The sequence below is a fragment of the Astyanax mexicanus genome, chromosome 15 (genome assembly GCF_023375975.1).
Source record: "Astyanax mexicanus isolate ESR-SI-001 chromosome 15, AstMex3_surface, whole genome shotgun sequence".
Classification (NCBI taxonomy): Eukaryota; Metazoa; Chordata; class Actinopteri; order Characiformes; family Acestrorhamphidae; genus Astyanax; species Astyanax mexicanus.
This window is the reverse complement of record NC_064422.1, coordinates 7,478,773-7,504,376: the sequence shown is the minus strand read 5'-3', so window position 1 is coordinate 7,504,376 and position 25,604 is coordinate 7,478,773. Positions and strand designations below refer to the sequence as shown.

The 25,604-nt window shown below is 35.7% G+C and overlaps 1 protein-coding gene across 1 annotated transcript; it reads right to left on the bottom strand.

Moving 5' to 3' along the window:
• Window positions 1–325: 325 nt before the first annotated feature.
• Window positions 326–23,956, bottom strand: fra10ac1 (FRA10A associated CGG repeat 1). The gene is made up of 14 exons (XM_007232867.4): window positions 23,864–23,956; window positions 21,474–21,553; window positions 19,464–19,553; window positions 18,896–18,941; window positions 17,428–17,504; window positions 17,251–17,334; window positions 17,078–17,162; window positions 16,129–16,174; window positions 7,386–7,499; window positions 5,172–5,214; window positions 4,904–5,040; window positions 2,465–2,503; window positions 1,190–1,274; window positions 326–491 (listed from the first exon to the last, which is right to left on the bottom strand). Exons 1-14 carry the CDS (start codon window positions 23,891–23,893, stop codon window positions 449–451), a joined length of 999 nt encoding a protein of 332 aa, XP_007232929.3. The 5' UTR covers window positions 23,894–23,956; the 3' UTR covers window positions 326–448.
• Between the last annotated feature and the right edge of the window lie 1,648 nt (window positions 23,957–25,604).

The window sequence follows — 25,604 nt, the reverse complement described above, 5'->3', positions numbered from 1 at the left end:
TCTATTTTTTTGTCCATAGCCAATAAAAACATATTACACTTGACAAAATGTTAGGGTTAAAAAAATATTTAGGTTAAAAAATGGAAATGGTATTTTAACAATTAAAACCTGATAAAACAAATAACCATCCTTTGGTTATTACATCATTTCATATCATTCCTTATTTTTTATGTATCTATTTAAAAAATTAAAATATGTTTAAACATTTTTACATTTTAATACCATTTTCAGCATTTTCTTAACTGTCAAAAGTTGACAAAATTTTTATTATACTTTTATTACATTATCATTTAATGTAATAAAATAGAATCAGTGGAAAATGGTCTTAAATTGAAAATAATATCGTTTATTGCCTCATACAGAACATGTGAACGCACACATTAAACAAATCATGTTATTTACACTGTCTGTTATTTTTCCAGTCGATTTGGCTGCATGCCAAATGTCCTCAGAGAAACATGTCCTCAAAGTACTCGTCGAACTCCTGTTCCCTGTACGAGAGACAAACAACGTTTAGATAATGTTTAATGCATTATTATATAAGCTTAACTACATACTACTTAACATACAGTACCGGTCAAAGGTTTGGACACAATGTTTTTTTTATTTTTTCTACATTGTAAATTAATACTGAAGTCATAAAGACTATAAAGAAACACATAAAGAATCATGTAGTAACTTAAAAGTGTTAAACAAACTAAAATTAATCCTTTGTGAAATAAAGCGTTTAGGTGCTCTTATCTGAGGTGCTGTTAACTAGTGGTTTCTGAGGCTGGTAACTCTGATAAACTCTTGCTCTTCCTTTCCTGGGGTGGTCCTGATGAGAGCCAGTTTCATCATCATTCTGAAGTTTTTGAAATTTTTCAGACTGACTGATCATCATTTCTTAAAGTATTTTTTTCTTTACTTAGTTGAGTAGCTCTTGCCATAATAATGGCTTAAAACATTACTCAAATAGAGCTAGTCACTGTATACCTGTAACTCTACCTCTTCACTACTTTACAACTGATTCTCTCAAACACATTAAGAGGGCAAGAGATTTAAGTAATTCACTCATTTAATATATATATATATATATATATATATATATATTTTTTTTTTTATATAAACACTGAACTTAAGGTGTGTCCAAACTTTTGACTGGTACTGTACATGTGTTTGTCAGGCCATGTGCCGGCCGTGTGCTCACCGTGACTTTTCTTCAACACTAGGAGCTGGGCCTTTCCAGTGCTCGGACTCAGAAGGGCCCTCACCTTCCTTTTCACTTTCTGACTCTAAAAAAACAAAAAAAGAAAAAAGAAAAAAAACACAAGTCTTCAGTGATTCACTATATGGACAAAAGTGATGGGACATCTGCACATTCAGTGGTTCTTCTGATATCAACAGGGTTCATACTCATTTTAACCTATACATTTCCATGACTTTTCCATGCCTTCACAGCAAATTTCCTGACCATACAATCTTTAAAACATGAGTGAGACGTGGCCAGTAAAACTAAAAATCCATGTCAAAACTGAGTATAGTAGGCCTATATTTTTACAAAAATGAATAATAATAAAGAACTTTAAATGTGACATTTTACTAGCTAAAGGGAAACAAAGATTTTCAATTTCCATGACTTTTTCAAACTTTTCTGGTTATTTAAATTTTTCCAAAACTTATCACGGCCTGGAAATTGCTATGTTCAAATTCCATGACTTTTCCAGATTTTTTTTTTATGACCGTACAAACTCAAGGGTATCAAGGGTAGGGGTGTGCCATATCGTATCATGTGCAATAATATCACCAACATTTTTGAATATCGTGAACGATATTATACCCTGAAATATCGTGGCATATTACCTACCCCTAATTATCACATCAGGGTACAATTTTTTCCTGCTTTTAGCAAAAGAAAAATTCACATTTTTCTCACTTCCCATTATATATTTACTAGAGACAGATTATATCTGTCCAGTATCATTTATTTTATTTCAGTGCTGGATATATGGAGATATATGGAGTGCATTATTAGTATCATGACAATCTGGTTCATTGACTTCTGTTATAAATCTTATAAAATTCTTTTTTTTTTGTATTTTTTTAATCTCTCAGTTGGGGGTGTGCCATATCATATCGTATTGAAAAATACAATTCTAAAAAAAATATTTTTTTAAATTCAGTTTTTGTAATATCGCCAAGAGTATCGTTTTAATATCATAATATAATTTTAGGGCCATGTTGTCCACCCTTAATCAAAGGTATTGAGTTTATCCTCCCTTTGTTGGAGTAACTGTCTCTACTGTCCAGGACAAGATTTCTACTAGACTGTGAAGCATTAATGTGAGGATCTGATTGCATTCAGTGACAAAAGCTTAAGTGAAGCCAGGATGTTGCCCAATGATCCAAACAAGCTTTAAGTAGAGCATTGCCTAAATATATAAAATAATTAATTGTGGTGGTAAAAAAACAAGGAAGTTCAAACCTGACTCCAGTGAATCTTCTGAACTTGAGGAAGAGTAGTCTGTTGACAGAAGAAGAAAATTTAAAAACGTGTGGACCATAGCTGCTTCGTGTTTTAATAAATTATAAATGTCTTGCTAAATTAGCTAATTAACATTTACAGATCATTTTGGTAACTATATAAAAAGTCTAAACATTGACTACTGTATATTCAATAGCATGCTACGTACAAAAATAAACAAAGATATGCTTATGCACTCTTGCTAACTTATATTTCAAATGTTCGCACAGCTAAATATTATATATAATTTATATATTCATCTTCATCAATTTTGCTTAATATATCATTTTTACATTTTTAATATATATCAACATTCAACAATTCCAACTCCAGATAGTTTGGTCTGACTGCGTGATGTATGCTTGAGATTGAGATTGAGGTTTGACCAGATGCCAATTTTTTTTCCCATAAGATTGATTGCGGTGCAAAACTTTTGGCACCCTTCAAATGTTATGATGGTACAAATACGCTTGCAAGCCACAATCCTCAGAATGGGGTACCATCTAGTCTGCGAATAGAAAATGTGGGCTAAATTGTGAAATGTGAACAGAGCGTAAGCAGCAAACTGTTGGGATTGTGGTCCCAGAGGGTCCCTTTTATGCATTATTAGGTCTTTTGGTTTGTAATGTAATTTAGGGCATTTTCAAACCTGCAGTTTTAACTCCGGTTTTTACACTTAGTGAGTTTTATTTGGGCAGAGGTGAATTAGTGATTGGCAGAATCACATTTTTTTTTTAGTTCTAATTATTTAACATAAATCTTTTTTTTTTTTTTTTTTTTTTTTTTCCATATTATCACCATTATTGTTGGTGCTGTGCTTAAGGTCACATCATGAGCTAAGGCTAAAAAGGACCATAAAGCTCATCTATTAGAGCAGAAATATACAAAAAACACTTAAATGCGTTACAAAACTATTCATTCATAATATATTATATTTACAGGGCTGTAAATACTCCAACAGGCTGTGAAATCCACCATTACTCACAGTTACAACAGTAACTAGACATTGAGTATAATACAAAGTGAGCTACTTCTGCTAATTCCTTTAATCTATGGGTTTTCTGCTGAAGATTTTTAAAAAGCATAAATGAGCAGTTCTCTCAGTGAAGTCTCTGAAGGTGCTAATTAAAAAAATAATAATTATTATATGACAAATGTACCTGTTTAGAGTAAAATATCTTCAATCAAGCAACATTTTACTCAAACTAACAACTAATTTCACTAGTTCTTTCAGTTACAGGCTGAAGCTGCTGTAGCTTGCTAACCTCTGGTGCTCCTTTGTGTGAAACCTTGGCAGATGCTTGAATTAAGTCGATGCTTAAACTGTTCAACACAGACTCACATTACCCTAGTAAAGAGCAGTGATGGGAGTAACGGCGTTGAAATAAAGGGCGTTACTAACGCCGTTACTTTTTTTTAGTAACAAGTAATCTAACTTATTACTCTGACTGTAACTATAACGCCGTTACCATTTCCGACACCTTGTTACTGCACGTTACTTTAGCCGCTCAATTAACTTTTTTTTTTAACTTCGCGCATACAGACAAAGGCACAAGTGTGTGTGTGTGTGTGAGTCACAAGGGAGGGGAGGATAAGACCAGGGTTTCTTTAGGGGTCCGCAGGCTCATCCTCAGAGGAAGACAGTAGTCTGTAGTGAGCACTTTAAATCAGGGATCTCAAACTCGCAGCCCACAGAGCCATATTTTTTTTGGGCCGCGACTTGAAATTAAATTTTAGTGTTAGTGCGGCGCGCACGCAAGAAAGACGCATCCTCTCCCCGTCCACCAGCCCAGCACATCCTATTCATTTAAACAGAAAGAGCAGCTGCATGAGCGCAGCCCCGCCCTCTGACAAAAAGTTACGAGCCTCTCACACACAGAACAGCTGCCTTTCAACCACGGAGGAGAAGCTAAAAAAAACGGATTTATAGAACTATAGATCACAGTGAGGTTGATAAAAAATCTTAAACTTACGATTGACTACATCTGTTGATTGATTTGAATAGATAAAAACGGCAAATAAACTATAGTACTAAAAACGGTCTTAGATTTTAAGATGAACAAAAATTCAAGTGCTGCACTTTCACAGATAACAACAACAAAAACCCAATACAAGCCTAGACTGCTTCTGGAATGCTCCTTTCCTAGCTGATGTTTTTCAGAGAACATACTGCAGTTCTTGTACGAATCTGCCTGTGTGAGCCTCTAGCAGTGTTCTGCCCCTGAGCAACAATTCCATGTGTTCCATGTGGAGCTGTAACATGATCCCCATATCTCTCTCAACACTCGGAATGCGGGTTTATACACAGAGCCAAGGTGCTTACTGTAAGTGAAGTTAAAAAGTTTGATGGGAAGGTAAATCACTAATAAGGTGAATTGAACAGGTTGTGAACTGCCTCACCTTTATTTTTGTTTTTGTGTTTGCGTTTCTTCTTTTTAAGTTTCTTGGAATGGGATGATGACTCCTTCTCCTGCAGCTTGACTCCTTTATCCTCCTTTGATCTGTGCTTTTTCTTCTGAACTTTCACCTCTTTCCTCCTGAAAGACACGCACATGCAAAAAATAGCAAGTAAGAACAGGTACAACATGCTGCCCTTCTGACATAAGAGGTGAAAGCACTTATTTCAGAACAAAGCAATTGGAAAATTAAAAAACCTAGAGCTTCTTACTTGTGATGATAGTTCAGTTTAAAGGAGCATTCTGGACAGAGGCCTACAGAACAGAACAAAGTAGACTAGAATCAAAATTTACACTGAAATCAAGCATAACAGTAATGCAATTTGGTTTCTTGAGTCATTAATGTTGCAAGATTGAAAAAAAACAAAAAAAAACAATACAGAACATTGTCAAAAAATCACATGTAAAATAGTGTGTCAACTACAATGCCCATAAAGCACAAAGGTGTGAAAAGTATTCACATTCATTACACAGGAAGTATAGATACTTGGTTTTAAAATACTTCTGTAGAAGCAACTAGAAAATTTGGGCTAAATTGTGTAATGTGAACATAGTATAAGCAGCAAACTGTTTGGATTGTGGTCCCACTGGGTCCCTTTTATGGGTCATAAGGTTTTTTTGGTTTGTAATGTAATTTAGGGCATTTTCCAACCTGTAGTTTTTACTGATCCAATTTTCTTTTAGTTCCGATTGAAAAACATAATTACAGAACATTGTCAAAAAAAAAAAAGAAGCAAAATAATGTATGCGTATGTCAACTACAGCGCTACAGCAAAAAAAAAAAAAAAAAAAATGGTGTGAAACAATTCCCATTCATTACTCTGTAAGTAGACATATAGATATAGAGGGTACTGGTTTCAGAACTACTTAAAGTATAAAAGTAAAAGTAGTGAAAAAATGCCATTAAGGACAAAAGCTTAGGCAACGCACTATCCCCCCTCCCCAAAACACAGTTTTCTAAAAGACTATGACAGAGACTGTAAAAAAGATGGACGCCATGTCGCCGTTCCCATTCATTTAATGAAAATGAAGCCAAAATCTTCCGCCATGTTGGTGATCCAGATATCCGAGTCTGCGCAGTAGAGACCAGAAGAGGGAGAAAGACTGTGGAGAGACAGCCTACTCATTTAAATAACCCCGCCCCTGAGGGCAGCCTCGCGGTCACAGACTGCAGAGCAGACCGGAGCTGACGGTCTGTTATTGGTCCCGCCCATAACCAGCCCTTTTACAATAACCACACCTTTTTTGAATAGAGCTGAATAACGTTTTAAAAAAAGAATTCTGTGGGGATATAAAAATTTAACATTATAAGCAGAGGTTAAACTAGCTGCTGCATTTAAATAATGGAGGTAGAATTACAGTATATTAGAAAAAAACGTGATTGAAAGTTGTCTGTTTTGCCATTGAAACCTATGGGGATGGGTGGAGTTACACAGCTTTCTGCAGCCGAACAGCAGGGGGCGCCCGACCTGTGGTGGCTTCACTTTTGAGAGACGATGCTCTGTCCAGCTATACACAGTCTATGGACTATAATGTCAAAATATTAAAATGTTAATGTTGATAAATTTGGGATGCACTAGGCTGTTCACTGTTTCAGCTGCATGTATGCTGATTGTAAATGAATGTATTTTAGTAGAATGTAAATATATTAAAGTTTAAGATTAGTTGGACTGGAGTTTGTCTGGAGTTCTCTTTAGTCTATGCACGGATCACTTTCATACTAGACTACATATGTCTGCTATGATCTTGCTGAAGTGTGTGTGTGATGTGTGCAGGTGTGATGGAATCGTGTAATCATTACTTATGGGTGTTTTCACATTATCACTGAATAAGCCTTAATGCAGAATAAATGTTGAGAATTTGATCTTAATCTGACCCAACTATCACATATACTCCTCGTGTTTTATCTAAACAGCTGTTTAGGTGGGGGTTAATCTATTTTTTTTTTTCTAGATAATTACTACAGCTATTAAGTAATGCCATCTTTGTCTCTACTCCAGAGAAATGTGAAACTGCCAGAATTAACACAGAAGCTTCTTTCCGTATTTACTTTTTTGCTCCGCCTCCCAAACAGGTTGCAGAGAAACTGCTTACGTGGTTTGCTGTGATACAATTTGTTGCACTTGCAGTTTTTCTTATGTGAAACCGAACCAAACCAATGAGGAAAACTCTGCATTTTAACAAACTCATTAACTGATTCAGACCAGAGATACAAACTACAGGTGTGAACAACCCACTGACAATACGTGAACAGCAGTAGTAAAACTGTTGTACATCTGCCCACTAGACAGTAATGGTCACGGATGGTCACTCTTTAAGTCGGTGGTAATTAGATTAGCTGCAGGACCAGTGAGGAGAGAGAGGGAGGGGATTAAAAGCAGTGGCAGTAGCAGCTTAGGTGGACGCCCATCTGAGAGCAACCTTACGCAGTTTGACCAGCGCGTTCCTCTTCTCGCCGTGCTCCACGTAAGCAAAGTTCACCTCCCAGCTCTTCAAGCCCTCCTGCTTCTCACAGCGCTTGTTCCCGCACAAAAACTGGCCTGTCACACAACACAAGGGGGAAAAAAATGTAAAACAAAACAGTAAAATCATGATAAGTTATGTTTTTTAATCCTTATATTTTTTCTAGCACACTAGAGCTCTTAGATTTACTAACATCTAAGAGTAGTCTTAATGCTTTTTGCATTAAAATATTTTATCATACTAAGATACTGAGTTTAACAGAGAGCTTTAATGGAGCCTGAAGGAATGGTAGTGTAGCTCCATATTTCACACTTAACAACCTGAAAAAACATGCCATCAGTTGCTGAACGCTTTTTTAATTCCATTTTGTGTGTAAAGCGTTAACATGGGATCAGCTTGAAGGAAAAGTTGCAACTATTGTTCAGCAACTCCAGGAACTCCTTCCTTCAAGACGCTGAGAAAACTATTCCAGGTGACTCTCCCTCATGAAGACACTGAGATTAAAATACCAAGAGTGTGCAGATCTGTCCTCAAAGATAAATGTGCCACTTAGAACTTAGACTACTTAGAAAAAAGAATAGAGCCTTTTTATATACTGAATTACTGAGTTTAACAGAGAACTTAAATAGAGGAAATGATTGCTAGTGTAGCTCCATATTCCACACTCAACAAAGAAAAAACATGCCATCAGATGTTAAGCACTTATTTAATTTAATTTTGTGAGTATAGGGCTAACATTAACTTAACCTGCTGTCTGACGACTTTGACAAATGTGGTGGCAACAAACAGATATGTATAGTCACAAAGTAGAAATAATTCACTGCTGTATTTAAGTACTAAAATACTGTATCTGTAGCTATTGGAGTAATATTTTTACTTCACTACTGTACTTAAGTACTAATATACTGTATCTGTATCTACTGGAGTATTATTTTATCTTCTCTGCTGTATTTAAAGTACTAAAATGCTGTATCTGTATCTACTGGAGTAATATATTTACTTCACTACTGTACTTAAGTACTAAAATATTGTATCTGTTTCTACTGAAGTATTATTTTTACTTTATAACTGTACTTAAGTACTAAAATGCTGTATCTGTATCTACTGGAGTATTATTTTACTCCACTGCTGTATTTAAGTACTAAAAAACTGTATCTGTATCTACTGGAGTATTATTTTTACTACACTACTGTACTTAAGTACTAAAATGCTGTATCTACTGGAGTATTATTTTTACTACACTACTGTATTTAAGTACTAAAATGCTGTATCTGTATCTACTGGAGTATTATTTTTACTTCACTATTGTACTTAAGTACTAAAATGCTGTATCTGTATCAACTGGAGTATTATTTTACTCCACTGCTGTATTTAAGTACTAAAATGCTGTATCTGTAGCTACTGGAGTATTATTTTTACTCCTACTTCCAGTTTTACTTTATTATATATTTTGGATTAGTTTAATACTTTTACTCTTATAATTATATTTTTTTATGTGATGCATCGTTACTCGTTACAATTATAAGAATATTATAAATCATTCTAAACCCACATTATCTAAACTAAAGTCAGAGCGGTAGATGATCTGCTCTGTCACCAGGTTTGATGAAGCTCCTCATCACTCAGTGAATCAAGAGATCAAGCTGATCTTATAAGAAGAGATCGCAGCTCCCCTTCTGCCTTTTACTCTGAGAGCTTTCCACTGCTTTCTGTAATAACTACACTAATAACACAGTATTGTACTTTTACTTTCAGTACTTCATTACTACATTTTACTATAAACTACTTACAATAGTTAAGTACAAAAAATTCAACCTCTATTCAATTGACTTTTTTGATTAAACTCTTTTACTTTTAAAGTCTCCGTCTTTATTACTTCATATATCTTTGGCAAAAAAAACTGTGGTGGTTTGCTTAGCAGCAAGACTCAAAATGCCTGGTCCACATTTAGCTCATGCAACGTGCTACAATATTTACTTTTAAATTAGGATGCATTATGGGAGTTTGTAGTGGCCTCAAAATCATGCTCCAATTCCACTTCAGAATATGGAAACTTCCAGAAAAATGGTTGGCACACTCAATACTGCCCTACAGCGCCTAAAAAAAAAAATTTAACAATAAACAAGAGCCAAGTTAGTTATATGAACCTCAATCGATAGCTGATAATGCTGTTGACACAAGTGCAAACGTCAGCAATGTACAAGTGCTGTGTTTAGACATGCACCACGAGAGAGAAAGAGAGAGAGAAAGAGAGAGAGAGAGAAAGAGAGAGAGAGAGAGAGAGAGAGAGAGAAAGCAAAAGAGAGATCCCTTCAGCCTTCCCCTGGCTTGGCCTTTTCCCTAAGATCAACAACAGACTGGCTTTAGCTCCAGTAAGCTTAGTCGGGGATCCTCCAGATTGCCACTGTGGGAAACTGCGTCATTCGGGAGAGCACCTCTGCCAGGCTTTCCTCACAGCACACCATCTGGGTCAGCTTTAGGGCTCACCTCACCTGTGCTCAGTGCTCAAAATGGCTGAAAGTAAATGTGTAGTGTTGTTTTTGCTGTAAGCTGCTCTGTAATACTGTGCCAGGTCCAAGACACACAGAAAAATATTGAATATTTTGATAAGAGACACGAGACCGACACGTTTAGACAAGGCTAAACGAACCAAGTGGTGCCAGCGGGTCTGGGGCAGAGCTTTGAGTGTGTGTGTTGTGTTTGTGTATGTGTGTGTGTCTATTAGGTTTAGAAAGTGGAACGTGGTTGATCACACACCAGTGTCCAAGAGACGTATTTATTTTAGCTTGTTGACATTTTGCTTGCCGAACTTTGATCCATGCAATTCCAAGGCACTGTGGTAAACAGCTCACTAATACAGACAGGGCATTTACAGTTAAGGTCAAAATTATTAGCCCCCTAAGAACTTTTGACTATTTCCCTAAAATACTGGCAATTCTTTGCCATATACATAACAATTTCTATAGTAAATTATTAATCCAGGATACTGCCACATTTTGGTCCACTTTGGAATATAAAATAAATATTCAAGATTTCTTAATAAAATAATTGGTGAAAACTGAGATGGTCAAAATTATTAGCCCTCATGTGATTTTGTGTTTTCAAAGCAAATTAACTGGGTTTCAAACCACACCTACCAATCAATTAGATTTGAAAACACACCTGAGCAATCAATTACACTGAACCTTATTTAAATGACTCCAAGAAGCAGAGTTAGTATCAGTTGACTACTTGAATGACAGGGATACTCTTGGGTTGCTCTGTAATCTTTGTATGAAGCAATATCACCATGCCAAAAAGAAAAGAAATCAGTCTGGACCTCAGACAGAAGATAGTAGACCTTCATTTTCAGGGGGAAGGATATACTGCCATTTCCAAGCGTTTCATGGTTTCTAGAACAGCTGTGCGTTGCATCATCGCAAAGTACAAAGAAACAAAGTCTGTTCAAAATAAACACGGATGTGGTCGAAAACGCAAGATTTCAAAAACTTTGCAGCGAAAAATAATCAGAGATGTCAACAAGAATCCCTGGACCTCTGCTAAGATGATTGTTTCTGAACTTGCTACTTCTGGACTTGATGTTTCACGCAAGACTGTTGTGAGGGCTCTACATCGTGGTGGACTTCATGGTCATCGTCCAAGAAAAACTCCTTTGCTCTTACAACGGCACATCAAAGCCCGACTGAACTTTGCCAGAGACAATCTGAAACATAAGAGTGAGTTTTGGAAGTCTGTCCTTTGGTCTGATGAAACCAAACTTGAGCAGTTTGGGCATATGGATGCTGCTTTTGTTTGGCGTAGGAAGGGCGAGGCCTTCAACCCTAAAAATACTGTCCCCACAGTGAAGCATGCTGGTGGAAGCATAATGCTGTGGGGCTGTTTTGCTGCTTCAGGGACAGGAAACCTTGTTCGGGTGCATGGGACCATGAAAAAGGAGGATTATGTGGATATTTTGAAGAACAACATTAGGACATCTGCTTCCAGTCTGGGCTTAGGTCGTCGCTGGGTCTTCCAACAAGACAATGACCCGAAGCATACATCAAAGTTGGTCAAAACCTTTTTGAAAGACACCAAAATCAACGTTCTGGAGTGGCCCTCTCAGAGCCCTGATCTCAATCCTATTGAAAATCTGTGGAGGGAGCTCAAGGTTCGGGTCCATGCTCGGAGACCAAGCAATTTGCATGATCTTGAACAATTTGCCAAGGAAGAGTGGGCTAAAATCCCTCAGGAGACATGTGCCAACTTAGTAAGAAACTACCAGAACAGACTGTTGTCAGTTTTGAAGCAGAAAGGCTACGCAATTGACTATTAGTTGTCAGAGGGCTAATAATTTTGACCATTGCATTTTTTGCTTTTTTCTTGTTTCTGTGAAGCAAACAAATAAGAATGTTCATTTGACCTTGCACAGATGTTGTCTTAGTTCTTGTGGACACACACAAACTATAAAGACTTAAGGTTATGGCCCATATGATTGGAAGGATTATGGTTTTATTTGATTTCATAAGGGGGGCTCATAATTTTGACCTTAACTGTATATCAGTGACCTCCACCAGTCAGCTTTAAGAGTTGTTAAATGATCCGCAGGGAGTGAGAGTGACTTAACTGCTCATTATCCTCACGCTGCCCGAACAGGTTAAGGTGCTGGCCAATTATCTGGTCTCTGCTGTGACGTACTTGCGACTCTGATTAAGCTCACGTGAGCCGCATTCAAGTCGTTAAGGCCTGCGAATCTGGCAAAAAGTGCCTGTAGAGAAACGCAAAAATGTCTCAGGGTTAACCCCTGTTAGGCCAGGCTGCTTATCCTCACTGTCAAGAGGATTTCCAGTGGAAGGGAACTCCCTAATGTTCAGAAAGAAACAGAAACATAAAACACACCCTACACAATGTGTTCAGTAGTTTTCCCACTATTTTACAATGTTCTGCTTTGTGGATTAATACTAAAGTCATCCAAACTATGAAAAAAAAACATCTAGAATTATTTAGTAAACAAAAAAAGTGTTAAGTGTTAAACAAACCAAAATATGTTTTATATTTTAGATTTTTTAAAGTAGCACCTCTTTATAAAGCTTTATAAAAATTAGAGTCACCTGGAATTCAGGCTTTCAGTTAACAGCTGTGCTGAACTCATCAAAAATGAATTGCTTGAATTTCTTGTCTTTTAATGTTGGTGTTTGAGAGAATCAGTTGTAAAGTAGTGAAAATAGAGGTAGAGTTACAGGTATACAGTGAATAGATCTATTTGAGTAAGGGTGTAATTCATATCATGGCAAGAACTACTCAACTAAGTAAAGGAAAAAAAATACTTTAAAAAATAAAGGTCAGTCAATCTGAAACATTTCATTGGCACCCGTAACAATGTCTCAGAAATAAATGTGTTTATTATAAATGTATGTAATTTCTACTGTAGTTTATAAAGTGGATTCAAAATACCATTAAAAAAAATATCCAAAGGACGTGGGAAACTTGTAAGGATACATAACATCATGAACTCGCTGAAGATGGGTCATCACTGGATCTTTCAGCAAGAAAGCCAAATCTATTCAAATATGGTTCACAAGTCTCAAAATCAAGCTCCTCCCATGGCCATCCCACCCCCCAGACCTCAACCCAATAGAAAAGCTCAGGGGTGAGCTGAAGAGGATAGTGTATAGGAGAAGACCCAGGATTCTGGAACGGGTCAAAGAGTCTAAAAGTGGCGAGAGTGAAGTTTAAGCAAAGAGCGGGGCAAAGAGTCTAAAAGCTGAGAGGGTGCTCAGTTGTAGCGCAGAAAAAGGCCAAAGAGTCTAAAAGCGGAGAGGGTGAAGTTGAAGCGCAGAAAAACGGGCCAAAGAGTCTAAAAGCGGAGAGAGTGTGCAGTTGTAGCGCAAAAAAACGGGCCAAAGAGTCTAAAAGCGGAGAGAGTGCGCAGTTTTAGCGCAGAAAAACAGGCCAAAGAGTCTAAAAGCGGAGAGAGTGCGCATTTCTAGCGCAGAAAAACGGGCCAAAGAGTCTAAAAGCGGAGAGAGTGCGCAGTTTAAGCTTAGAAAAACGGGCCAAAGAGTCTAAAAGCGGAGAGAGTGCTTAGTTTAAGCTTAGAAAAACGGGTCAAAGAGTCTAAAAGCGGAGAGGGTGAAGTTGTAACGCAGAAAAACGGGCCAAAGAGTCTAAAAGAGGAGAGAGTGCTCAGTTGTAGCGCAGAAAAAACGGGCCAAAGAGTCTAAAAGTGGAGTATAAAGATAGTAAGTCAAGTAAAATGGTGTGTAAATGAAAGTAATCAGGAAAATGTATTATTTAAAGTGGTATATTTCATTATTTGTTTTATTACAGAGTCTGTGGCCCGTGACTTCAAATATATTTCTCCTTCTGGCCCCCAACAAAAAAGTTTGGACACCCCTGATTTAGAGTGTTTGTGAAAAGAGGAATGGTGAAAGATCCCTCTTTCTGTATTCTCCCATCTTGTAAAGAGATATAGGAGAGGATTAATTGCTGTCTTTTTGGCAAAAGAAGTTTGTACAAAGAACTAACACCAGGGGTGCCAAAAATTGTGGCATACATTATTTTATTTAAAAGAATATTTCTTAATGTGTGATTTCTTTTCCAACAAATAAAGGCACTCGAATTAAAGTGTTTTCTTTTTTTTGCATTGTTGTCCTATATTATATTAAAAAACAATAATTTATTAGAAGCCAAAGAACACTTCTTAACCAAGGGGGGGCAATAATTATGGAGGGCGCTGTAGTGCATGTCGTGCCATGCCATGTCTTGCCCTAGTTTAATAAAGCTAAAAGAGCAGGTGATGGCTGATGGCAGATGGTGCAGTTGGCACACACATTCAGCAGTGGCTGCAACCCAGGAGGTCCAGAAGCTGAAGAGATTAAAATTCTAAATTCTTATAAACGTTTTTCATAAGTTAAATCAATCAGCTGTCACTATTCAAACTGGTTTAAGATAAGCCATCTTCTAGGGATGGCACAATATAACAATATTGCAATACAGTCATGGCAGAAAGTGGCAAATGGCAAAAATATTTCCAGGAAATGAAGCATTTTCCCTGAAAAATATTGCAATTACATGTTTTGTTATACACATCTTTATTTACTTTGTGTGTATTGGAACAACACAAAAACTAAGAAAAAAAACATAATTGAAAAAAATTAAGAGACCACTCCAGTTTTTGAATCAGTTTCTCTGATTTTGCTATTTATAGGTATATGTTTGAGTAAAATGAACATTGTTATTTATTTTATAAACTAAGATCAACATTTCTCCCAAATTTCAAATTAAAATATTGTAATTTAGAGCATTTATTCACAGAAAATGAGAAATTTTGCTGAAATAACAAAAAAGAAGCAGAGCTTTTAACAAGTTCATATTTATAAAGTTGTAAGAGTTCAGAAATCAATATTTTTTGTTTTTTAATAACAGTTTTCATGCATCTTGGCATGTTCTCCTCCACCAGTCTTTCATGATGCCTTGCACACAGTAGTCAAGGCACCATCAGTGCCAGAGGCAGCTGTGATTTTATTCCTGTACGGAACGACCATGTATGTGTTTTTCTCAGGCGTCCTCTGGGAAAATTACAGAATTACCTGCTCTTTTTCGCTGAACTCCGTGGTCCTCCGGTAATTTTAGTCCCGTCCAGACCCACATCTCTGAGTTTCATCACTTCATGTTTAATAAAATAGCTATTTGTCCACTGCCGCACACCGTAACTACACTTTGGGTGTGCATTTCCATGGAGATCCATGTAAAAACACAACAGCGAGTGGAAATGGAGGAGCTACTGAACGCAATGTCATGTGACAGAGAAATCCTAAAAACTCAATGATCCTGCTGTTTTTTTCAACTGCAGTCCAGATGCAAGAGTTTAACAGAGTAGAAGTGTGAAATATTTTTCACAGACGTCCCCCTGTGAAACTAATCATGTCCGGATAAGACTTAAGACTTGCCCCCCAATTTGCTTTACTAAAGTTACAGCTTTATTACTGCAGACTAAACATATAATATATTGGGTTCATACTGTCTGCAATGAAATAAAAGTCATACAAATTTAAATGATTGTTTGTTTTGTTTCCCCCCTATTTTTTGTATTTTTTATTTTTCATTTTTGAAATAAGAAGAATCTGAAAAACTAAATATTTTAAATCTCTAAAAGCATATAATCTCCACAGGGCACGGAAATCTCTTCTCTATAGAGCAACAGTACAGCATTATTAATTAAGCCAGTTAATTGTGAAATCAGATAATCTGTTATGTGTTTTTGTTACACCTGCACAGAATCTAAAACTCTACCACCATCTAGTGGCCTTAACACACATTAGCCAGTCTAGCAACATTACTGAAGCTAAACACTAAAATACAAAAATAACAAAAGTTTTTTTACAGGAAAATGTTTGATGTATGGGAAGTGAAGTGTTATTTTATTGGAACAGTTAAGATATTTAGGTCTAACTGTAAGAGATGAAACTGAATGAAATTGGCTCTCATCAGGAAAGAAGACTAAGAGTTACCTCTGTTGCACAGAATAAGTTCTTCAGAGTTCCCAGCCTCAGAAACCATAAGTTAACAGCCACCTAAATGCTTCACTTTTAAGTTACTACATGATTTCTTGTGTGTTCCTACATAGTTTGGATCAACTCAGTATTCATTTACTTTGTAGGAAAAAAACTTTGAGGAGAAACTGCGTATTATTATGGGCTTTTAAATAAGTTTAAAAGTTTAACTTACCTTTTCCTGATACTACTTCTGTTTCTATACGCCACCTGAATCCAAACTACAAAACAGACAATAGAAAGTGTTAGAATTTTTATTTTTTTAACCTAAAAGTGAGCAGAGTTTAGATTCTCTGCCTGGGCTGAGGTTTCCCACCACTTTCCTCTGGCTGGGTCGAGTCGGGCTCAAGAAAATGGCCTGTGATGTAGGCATCTGTTTTAATGCTATTTTTATTTTATATAAATAATCAAAATATAGCAAAGTAACAAATGAAAGTGGTTTTTTTTTTTTTTTGAAGTTGCAGAAATTAGAATTTTACAATCACGCCGCTCTGGAACTGTGCAGTGTGTGTTTTCCCACTTAGGCCAAATGCTTAAAAAATTGTTTGTTCTCAAACATTGTTAATTATATTAGAGTATTATATATTATAATAATATTTGAGAGTAGAGTAGAGGAAAGTCAGTAAAATTATGTTATTGTTGTCGGGCTATTTGTGTTAAATGATTGTGCAGTGCATAGCCGCATTGCTATTTTTGCACTTTTGTACTTAAACAATAAGCTCAATATAAAAGTTTGTTTGTTTAGATTTAGTATTTTATATCCTTAAAGCATGTTAAATTATATTAGATTAGAGGAAAGTTGTTCAGACATCATTCCTACCGATGTTCAGGCCTGTGAATCATAGTTCATATTGTTTGTGTTTTAATCTTTCTGAGAGATCTGTTCCTCATAAATATTTTTCTTAAATAATAGGTCTATGCTTCTTCAGTGTTGCAATGTTAATAAACATCATTCTGAACAGATTTCACTCATTCAAAAACCCCCAAATTAAAAAAAAAAAAAAAAAGTTTTTAAAAAGCTCAGTTTTAACGCTCTACTTGCTAAAAAATGTTGAGTTTAAATCAAACTCGGGCTCTGATCTAAAATCTAAATAAGAGTCTTTAGTGGTAGGAAGAGCACATACCTTATTCTCCTTGTATCTGCTGAGGTCAGCTATGCAGTACTCCTTGAAGAGCTTATCGTAATACTTCTTTGCAAGTTCCTTTTCCCTACAAACCAATCATATTTATATATACAGTAAGAGTTTAAACAACTCAAATACAAATCAACTTGGTTATAAAAAATAAAATCAACTACCATGTCATATCCTCCTCGTCCTCATCTCTCCACAGAAAGCGGTGGTTTTCTTTCACCACATCCAGATCGTTCTTATCTTTAGCTCTGAATCCAGATCATACAGAGCAGATTCAGGAAACAGAACAGATTTAACATACAGAGTGGCTGAGCTGAGGAAGTGAAGAGGTGAATACTCACGTGCATCTCTTCAGGTCTGCAAGAGTTCCTCCATAGTACAGTATATAATCACTAATGAACTTCTTATGTCTGTCAAACTGAAGATTTCATGTCAAGGATTAAACAGTCAAACACAGTAATGACAAGATTAATCAGGCATATCACAGCATGAATATAAGGAGTGGTGAAAATGTTCAAATCAAGATGTTGTTCCAGATTTGCAACGATGATATCGGCGCGTCCCGGTCAGATATATCCTTCCGAGTCCAAGGCGACTCAAACAGCGGCTGTTCACTCTGCTCTCTGGTCTTTTTTTCTTCTATAGCAGCTAAAGAACTTTATGTAATATCTAATATAACACTAAATTAGCTTCTCCTTAATTTTTTTCTTCATTTTATCTTTTCTAAACAGATTTTTTTTTTAATGTCAAACAAATAATGCTTATTATTGTTGTTCTTGTGGTATAATTATCACTACCTTAATGAAAAATAAACTCACATTTACTTAAACTTAAATACCAGGTAAGACAATCTGAAAACCCATTCCTGTTTGTAAAGCAAAGCCTATTATAATGTGTAACTTTCTATTATATACTTAATATGTAATACTGCATAATACACAAAAAAACAGATCACCAACATATAAAAACCAGCTCAGTATATACATTACACTGGTCATCTGAGCAATATTGTATTTAAAAAAAATCTTGCTTTTTAAAATATATAAGCAATGATATATGTAATTTAGATTTGTTCTTACATAACTGAAAAAGACAAGAAACTGAAAAAGATTTATTGTTTTTTTTATTTGTAGATACATTTAATTAATTTTCTCACAATATTTAAAACAAATGTTGATCTTAATAAAAAATATATAAATATAAATGCTCCAAGAATAAATATTTGTATTTATAAGTACAATTTATTGATTTATAAGTTCTATTTTTAGCTTAAACAAACTACTGTACTCCTTAATTTCTCTATTAACATCCATACTTTTATTATTATCTCCTTCTCTCTGAATCGTCTGTTCCCACAACGCACAATTTTTCTATTGTGATGCATCATGTCATGATGCGTTTTACATCCCTAGTGTATACCAATGTAAAAAAAAAAAGAATCCAAAATTTTAATTTACCTATTTTTAAAGACTCACAATGTCATCAACTTTCTGACACAAAAGCATAAGTCTAAAGCCCTCTGGCTGCTCTCTGTATGTAATATTGTAAAATCTCAATTTGATTAATCAAATTAATCAGATTAACCTCTCAGAACTGGCATTAATTATTTTTTTGTTTAACTTTACAAATTTTCTCATCAGGCTGGAGGCCAATTACCCAATTCCCATTCACATTAATTCCCCTTATCACAATTAACCCCAACACTAGCACATGCCACACATTCAGTTTTTTATATGGAAATCTGTTGTGTAAACAGAAACTAAGACACTGAAAACCTGTGAATCATTAGTAAACTATCTGCAAGGATACAGCATTCATAGACAGGAAGTGATGACGTCTGTTCCTGGCCTCCTCTCTGTAAGAGAATATATAATACAGCAGTAGGTTATCAGGCTGAATTGACTCAAATTATGATTTAAGTACCCTTATACGTCTGTATAATTCTTTCTTAAAGAGCCACTAAACACTTAACCATTTTGTTTTCATTAATAGCTGCAATGTGTTCTTTTGAAGCGATGAAACATACAAGATCTGCTTAACATTTTTATAAACCTTTCCTAATCTTTAAAAAATACTTTTATTGTGGTAATTTCCACCTCTGCAGCACCCTCTCTGGTTCAACTCCTAAACTACCCCTCCAATTTTTTTTGTATTTTTCAAATTTGAGCTGAGAGTGGAGTCAGCAAAACGCAAACAAAAATGAAATACGTCAAATTACACGAAACAAATCTTTCAAACATTTCAGTGACATTAAGCCAAATGGTTTTCTTTTGTTTTATTCTGTACGTTCGCCTTATAGTTCTAGTGAAAAGAATAAAAGCAATGCATGAATCCTTCGACCCACAACTATTTATGAACAGTGTTATTGTGCCTTTACCTGTCTAATTCATCTGCAGCCAGACTTCTGTGGGCAACCTTAGCCGGACCTTTCCGGAATTGCTTCTGCATGAGGTCATCTTCACGCTTCCTAAACAACAAAAAATAAAGATTTAGATCTTTGTGTAACAGTTGATATTTCCAGCACACTGAAATCTGATGCTTCTAATAACAATAAAATACATTTCAACAGTCACTGTGCAGACGGACAAGACAATGACCTTCAACATAATGGGCCATATTTTAGCATTTTTTAGGCAGGCAGGCAGATTTTTGTGTCTTTGCTATTATAACGATATCTTAATTCATCATGGGTGTGTTTTGAGCGTAACATGAAATAAACTCATCAATGAGTCACTTGCCATTCCCTTTAGTAGCCAGGTGTGCTCTGACTTTGGCAGATTGCTATTTAAAAGGCGCAGTGCTTCTGCACTTCTCAGCAGAAGATACTGACCTGTTCGTTCATGCTGTGAAGGTGCGCGAGCAAGTAATTTAACACTAACAAAAGTAATATGACAATTACCTATATTTTGTGTTGATGTAGTATAATGTTATTTGACCTATATTCTCTTTATTGTTTTAATGTAATATAATGTAAATTTTGCATGCTGTCAACAGGCAGTGCTGCGTGTCCATGTGTGTGACTGTTGACATCTGTCTAGGTTGGATTATATGGACTTTTAATATGAAAAGCTAATAAAATGTGGTATGTTGTAGGCTGTAAGAGCAAGATGATTACTCTGTGTTGGCTGTGTGTTATACTGTTACAATGTTCAATCTGTAGCATTTTCTTTCTCCATTTAATTTTATAAAGTATTTTGAATATTAAGTCATAAAAAAGACTAAATACAAATCTATTTTATTCAATGTGCAAAGCAACCGATATAACAAAAAACAAGTTAATTAACTAAAAATTTAGGCATAATAGCTTTTTAAGTAAACATTACTTACGAATAAATTGCCTCAAAATATTTACGTACATTTAAAGTATCCAACGCCTGTACTTCCTCAGATGGGTGAGGAGGTTTGGTCTGAACCCCAGCATCCTCAGGACTTTCTACACCTGCACTGTGAAAGGCATTCTAACTGGCAGCATCACCACCTGGTACGGGAACTGTACTGCTCTGGAGCAGAAATCCCTGCAGAGGTTGCAGAGGGTAGTGCGTACAGCGCAGTAAATTACTGGGGTTCAGCAGCCAAACCTTTTGGATTTATACACCAACCGCTGCCTGAGGAAATCCAGAAGGATCATGAAGGACCCGTCCCATCCAAGCCACTCTCTGTTCTCACAGCTGCCGAGTGAAAGGCGGCTGATAAGCTTGAAGACCAGAACCAGCCGGTTCCAAGGCAGCTTCTTCCCCTAGGCGACCAGGCTGTGGAACAGCCAGTAGAACAGTGTTCTGCCCAACCCTCCCCACTCACACCCATACAAACTCTGCACCCTGCACTTTACTTTACACTGCATCTATCAGACTTTCCCATAAAAGTATCAGACTTTTCCCTCATAGTTATTCTGTCACCTATTGGACTATTTCCTCACTTCCACACACACACTCTAGATATCTGCATATCTACATCTGTGCAATATTTGTTCTGTTGTGTTGTATTTATACTGTAAAGCTGCCTGTATGTCTTATTTTATACTATATTGTATTTTATTACTCTTCTTGTAAATATTATTCTCTGCACATTGGTGGGAATCTGCACCCAATTCTTTTGCTTACATGTACACCTGTACTCTGTGACATGACAATAAAAATCTTGAATCTTGAATGTGTAAAATATGTTTGGGTTGCAAAACATCCTTTTTTTTGTATTTGAGCTGAACAGTTCCACTTTTGTCTTCTTTCATCTGTCTTCAAAAGCATTGTGGGACACATATGTGGTACTGGGCAAAGTTGACATGTACCATAAAGGTTTTATTTGTTGCAATAGTGTTTCTTTGTGTATTACCAGTCGATTCCAGTCTATTGGCTTAATTTTGCATTTAGCTGTACAAAGAAAGAATCACCTCTTTTGTCCTTGTTGGGACGTTTCCCCTCCTGCTTCATCATCACTGAAATCCGAGTCATATCCACCGCCTACGTGCACCTACGGAATAATTTTAATACATCAGGTCTGGGGCAATAGCATTACTACACAAACATCAGACAACACCAGCATAAATGGTTTCATCTACATTATGTATTAAATTTAAAATTTAAATCATATGATAATGATAATGATACCATGATCAAATATAATGAAACAGGCACAACGAACAGACAGACAGTGAGTTTCAAGGCTGTTTAAACCTTCAGAGAGCTAAAGTGCTTTGTCATCTTTGCAGGGACTGACTAAATGACATTAGGTCAGCTACTAGAAGTCCACATCAGCAAAGCACAGGAAATTTAACACAGGCTGTTGGAGGCTGCAGTAACACTGCACTGGTGCAAAATATGAAGGTGAACCATGATTTTCACTCTGGGATCTAACCAGAGTATAGTCATGAGCTTAAGTCACAAAAACTTCAGCTCATGACTATAAACTAACTGTATGAATGAATGCAAAGGACCTTTATAGTGCCAAAAATAATGACATACAAAAAATACACAAGTGAAATATTAGACTTTGTCTGAGTATCAGCTAATTAATGTTACAGAACAGCAGAAGATATGATGAAACAGGTGATTCTGATACATCCTGTGTAAATGTGTGTGGTCACACAGTCAGTCATGGATATTTGGCTGTTTTTCTAAAGTAAGGAGCAGGTTCAGGTTCAGGTGAAAGAATAAAGTTAAAAAAAAAACTTTCTGCACTCAGCTACTTAAATAAAACCAGATAACGGAGAATGCAGCTAAAAATGTGTAATGTAAAATGTGTTTTTGTGCCCAGTAGTTTTATCTACATAACTGTGAAAAAGATGCTTAAAATGAAAGTAACACACCTATCCCAGTACATAATAGGTTTGTGTGTCTGATTTGAATCTAAAGCACTTTTAGTTGGGTAGATACTTAAGTTATTAACTTGGGGTTTGTTCTAAACCTCTGATCCTAAAATCATCCTTGTCTGCAGGAAAATATTAGGATATCTGTCTGTGAGCTGAATCGCAAGAGAATGTGGATCATGCAGCAAGACAATGTCCCTAAGCATACAAGTAGTTTTACCAAAAATGCTAATGGAAATTAGAGGAAGAAACCCAATAATATAACAGCAGAAACTTTTTTTTTACAGAGGAATGCTCTAAAATAAAAGGCGCTCAAGACTACTCAGAAACACTTTGTTACAGTTATTGGTCCCAAAGAGAGTCACACCAGAAAATGAAAGCAAAGGTTCACATATTTGTCACTCACAGCATTTTTAACAAATAAATGACCAAATCTAATATTTTGCATGTTTTTTTTCCTTGGTTCGTCTTATCTGCTTTTAGAACTTTTTAGAAAGTTGGATTAAGTTTTAGGTCAGATTTGTCTATACATATAGAAAGTATAAAACCTTCAAGCAAACCTTAATTAAAGTTGAAACAAGGCTACACAACAACAACAAAAAAAATAGGACAGAGGTGTGACCTAAGCAGTTTGTTAGTCACCTACCCAGGTACAGTACCAGTCAAAAGTTTGGACACACCCTAAATTAAGTAGTAAACAAACCACAATATGTTTAATTTCTTAGATTCTTCAAAGTAGGCACCATCTTGGCATTATCACAGTCAGCTGTGCTAAACTTGTCAAGAGTTATTTACTTGACTTTCTTGTCTGTTGCCCCAGGAAAGAAGGAACAAGCTTTACCTCTAATGTACAGGATAAGTTACCAGCTTCAGAAACCGCAAGTTAACAGCACCCAGATAAGTGCCTAAATGCTATACAGAGTATTTTTAGTTTGTTTAACACATTTGGATAGTCTGAATGACTTCAGTATTAATCAACAATTGAATGACTGGTACTGTACATTGATCTTTATCCAGCGGTTTAATGCAGACACGGTGTTGTGATCTAAGCTATATTATTAGGTATATAAGATTACAAGGTAAACCTGTCTAAACTATTTGAATGTAGGCTATTTTGATTGGATAAAAGCAACATATTAACCTAACTCACTTTATCACTCATTTTATTTACTCACTTAATCTTTCTAGGTTATTTAAATCAACATCCAGGTCAGATTGTATAATGCACACAGAGACATTATTCTATTCATAATTATTATTTTAAAAAAAACACTTAAAAACATTGAATAAACCTAAGTCAGAGCATGCGCAGTGCTGATAAGCAGCACATATGGATGAACAGAAATAGTGAGGAACAGAACAGGCATTATTACTCTATAAAGGCGATTCAGGTATTAGATAGAAAGACTAAGCGTTTACAGGTACGGTAACATGTTTTCTATGATGAATAATAATTATACAGTTATTATAACCACCTTCACCAGATCCAGCCCGCCTTCAGTCATGTTTCCTCGCGCCTGTGTTTACGCGCCGCCGGGGGCGGGAAAACGTGCTCGCGCACAGTAAGGACGTCACCAAGTCGCGTCTGCGTGCAGTACATATCATCCGGATCAGATTCCCACCTACAGTCTAGAAGGGGCTATGAGTTACAGATCTACACTTATTCCCAGATTACTCTCTCCCGAATGAGTATTATATGAATGGGTTTTTAGGAAGGGATTGAACAAAATCAGAGTTTATAATTGATTAATAATTTCCATACAGATGTTTTTTTCTCAACACTGAACAACAACCGAAAACATATAAAAGCTTTTAAATTCCAGTGCTGTACGGTCCAGACATGCTGCTTTTTTATTTTCCCATTAATTACTGCACTTCAACTGTCTGACCTCTAATTCTTCTCTTCACTGCTGAAACTGAGACTTATAACATTAAAATATTAATATAATAAACATTTCCTAACCTTTAAAAACACTTTTATTGATGTAATTTCTGGCTCTGCAGTGCCCTCACAGCCAGGTTCAACTGTGCTACAGGAGAGGATGATGCATCCTTCTGCATACAATATTACCTAATTACAATTAATTCATTCATACAATATTATTGAAATGTAAATATTTTTAGTTAAAACACACATTCAAATATTTACATAATCGTAAAGATTTATTTTGTAAACAGACCAAGTCACACTGTCTCAACACATGTATGGCATGTAATTCATTATTTTTAGTATACTAAAAAATGTATTACATGCCATTCATGTGTTGAGACAGTGTAATATGTGTGTTTTAACTAAAAATATTAACATTTCAGGAATTATAATATATTATGTATCATAAATTATTTGAGTAATATTGTATAAATTAAGTATTTGTAATAAGTTAAGATTGTATGCAGAAATTAAGTAAAGTTTACTAAAAGAAAGGATTGATTCAGCAAAAATAAATGAAGTAAAGTTTACAAAAAAAAAAGGATTGACTGAAGTTCACTTTTTTACTCTATATAACATTTAAGTCTTGAAACCGAGTTGAAGTTACTTAAATTTATCTAAGCAAATGCAAAATTTGTGAAACCAGTTTTCTCCAGATTCCATAAGTCTTTTGAAGGTGTAGGAAACAGTAATCACCACTCTCTGGCTTCATCTGTAAATTCTCAAAATAAAAGATTTCTACTTTTAATCTTTACAGAGTTCTCTGTGTTTCATTGTCTTTTTCTATTTATTGTGATAAAAGTGTGAATATGTCTTTGTTAACATATAATGCTGTTCTGTGTTGAGGAAATGAGAACATCAGAAAACCAGTGGGTGCGCTAGAGTGTGTCTAAAATTAATCAGTTTATATGTAGTTTATTCTGAAAATGTACTCCTTTTCTACATATGACAAAAATTATTGTTTTAGCAAAGCAGACCTAATCAAAGCTTTGAAACTCAGTTCTCTGGCATTCTTTTCACCATAAAGCCTTTCTTTTATCTCAGAATTAAATCTGAGATGGAGAGGAGGAGCAGGAGAATGTCTGAAAAGCATATTTTGTTAAACTAGAACAGCCAGTCTCTTATACTGAAAAATGTTCAAGATGAAGAGACAGAAACTTAACTGTTTTCAGACAAATAGGCTGAACAAAGCACAGTCTATACAGTCACAGTGATCTCCAAAGCTGCCACACTTACCATATTAGTCATACTGTCAAACAGACTCTTATTTAATAAGTAATACATAT

Bases quoted from the DNA above. Each gene is read 5' to 3' on its own strand.
- fra10ac1 (XM_007232867.4), bottom strand. From the start codon at position 23,893: ATGACTGAAGGCGGGCTGGATCTGGTGAAG. The intron at 18,942-19,463 runs GTAAAGGCACAA...ATTCTCTTACAG, and splicing joins GCTGCAGATGAATTAGACAG to AGAGGAGGCCAGGAACAGAC. The intron at 1,275-2,464 runs GTTTGAACTTCC...TTGTTTTTTTAG, and splicing joins AGAAGATTCACTGGAGTCAG to AGTCAGAAAGTGAAAAGGAA.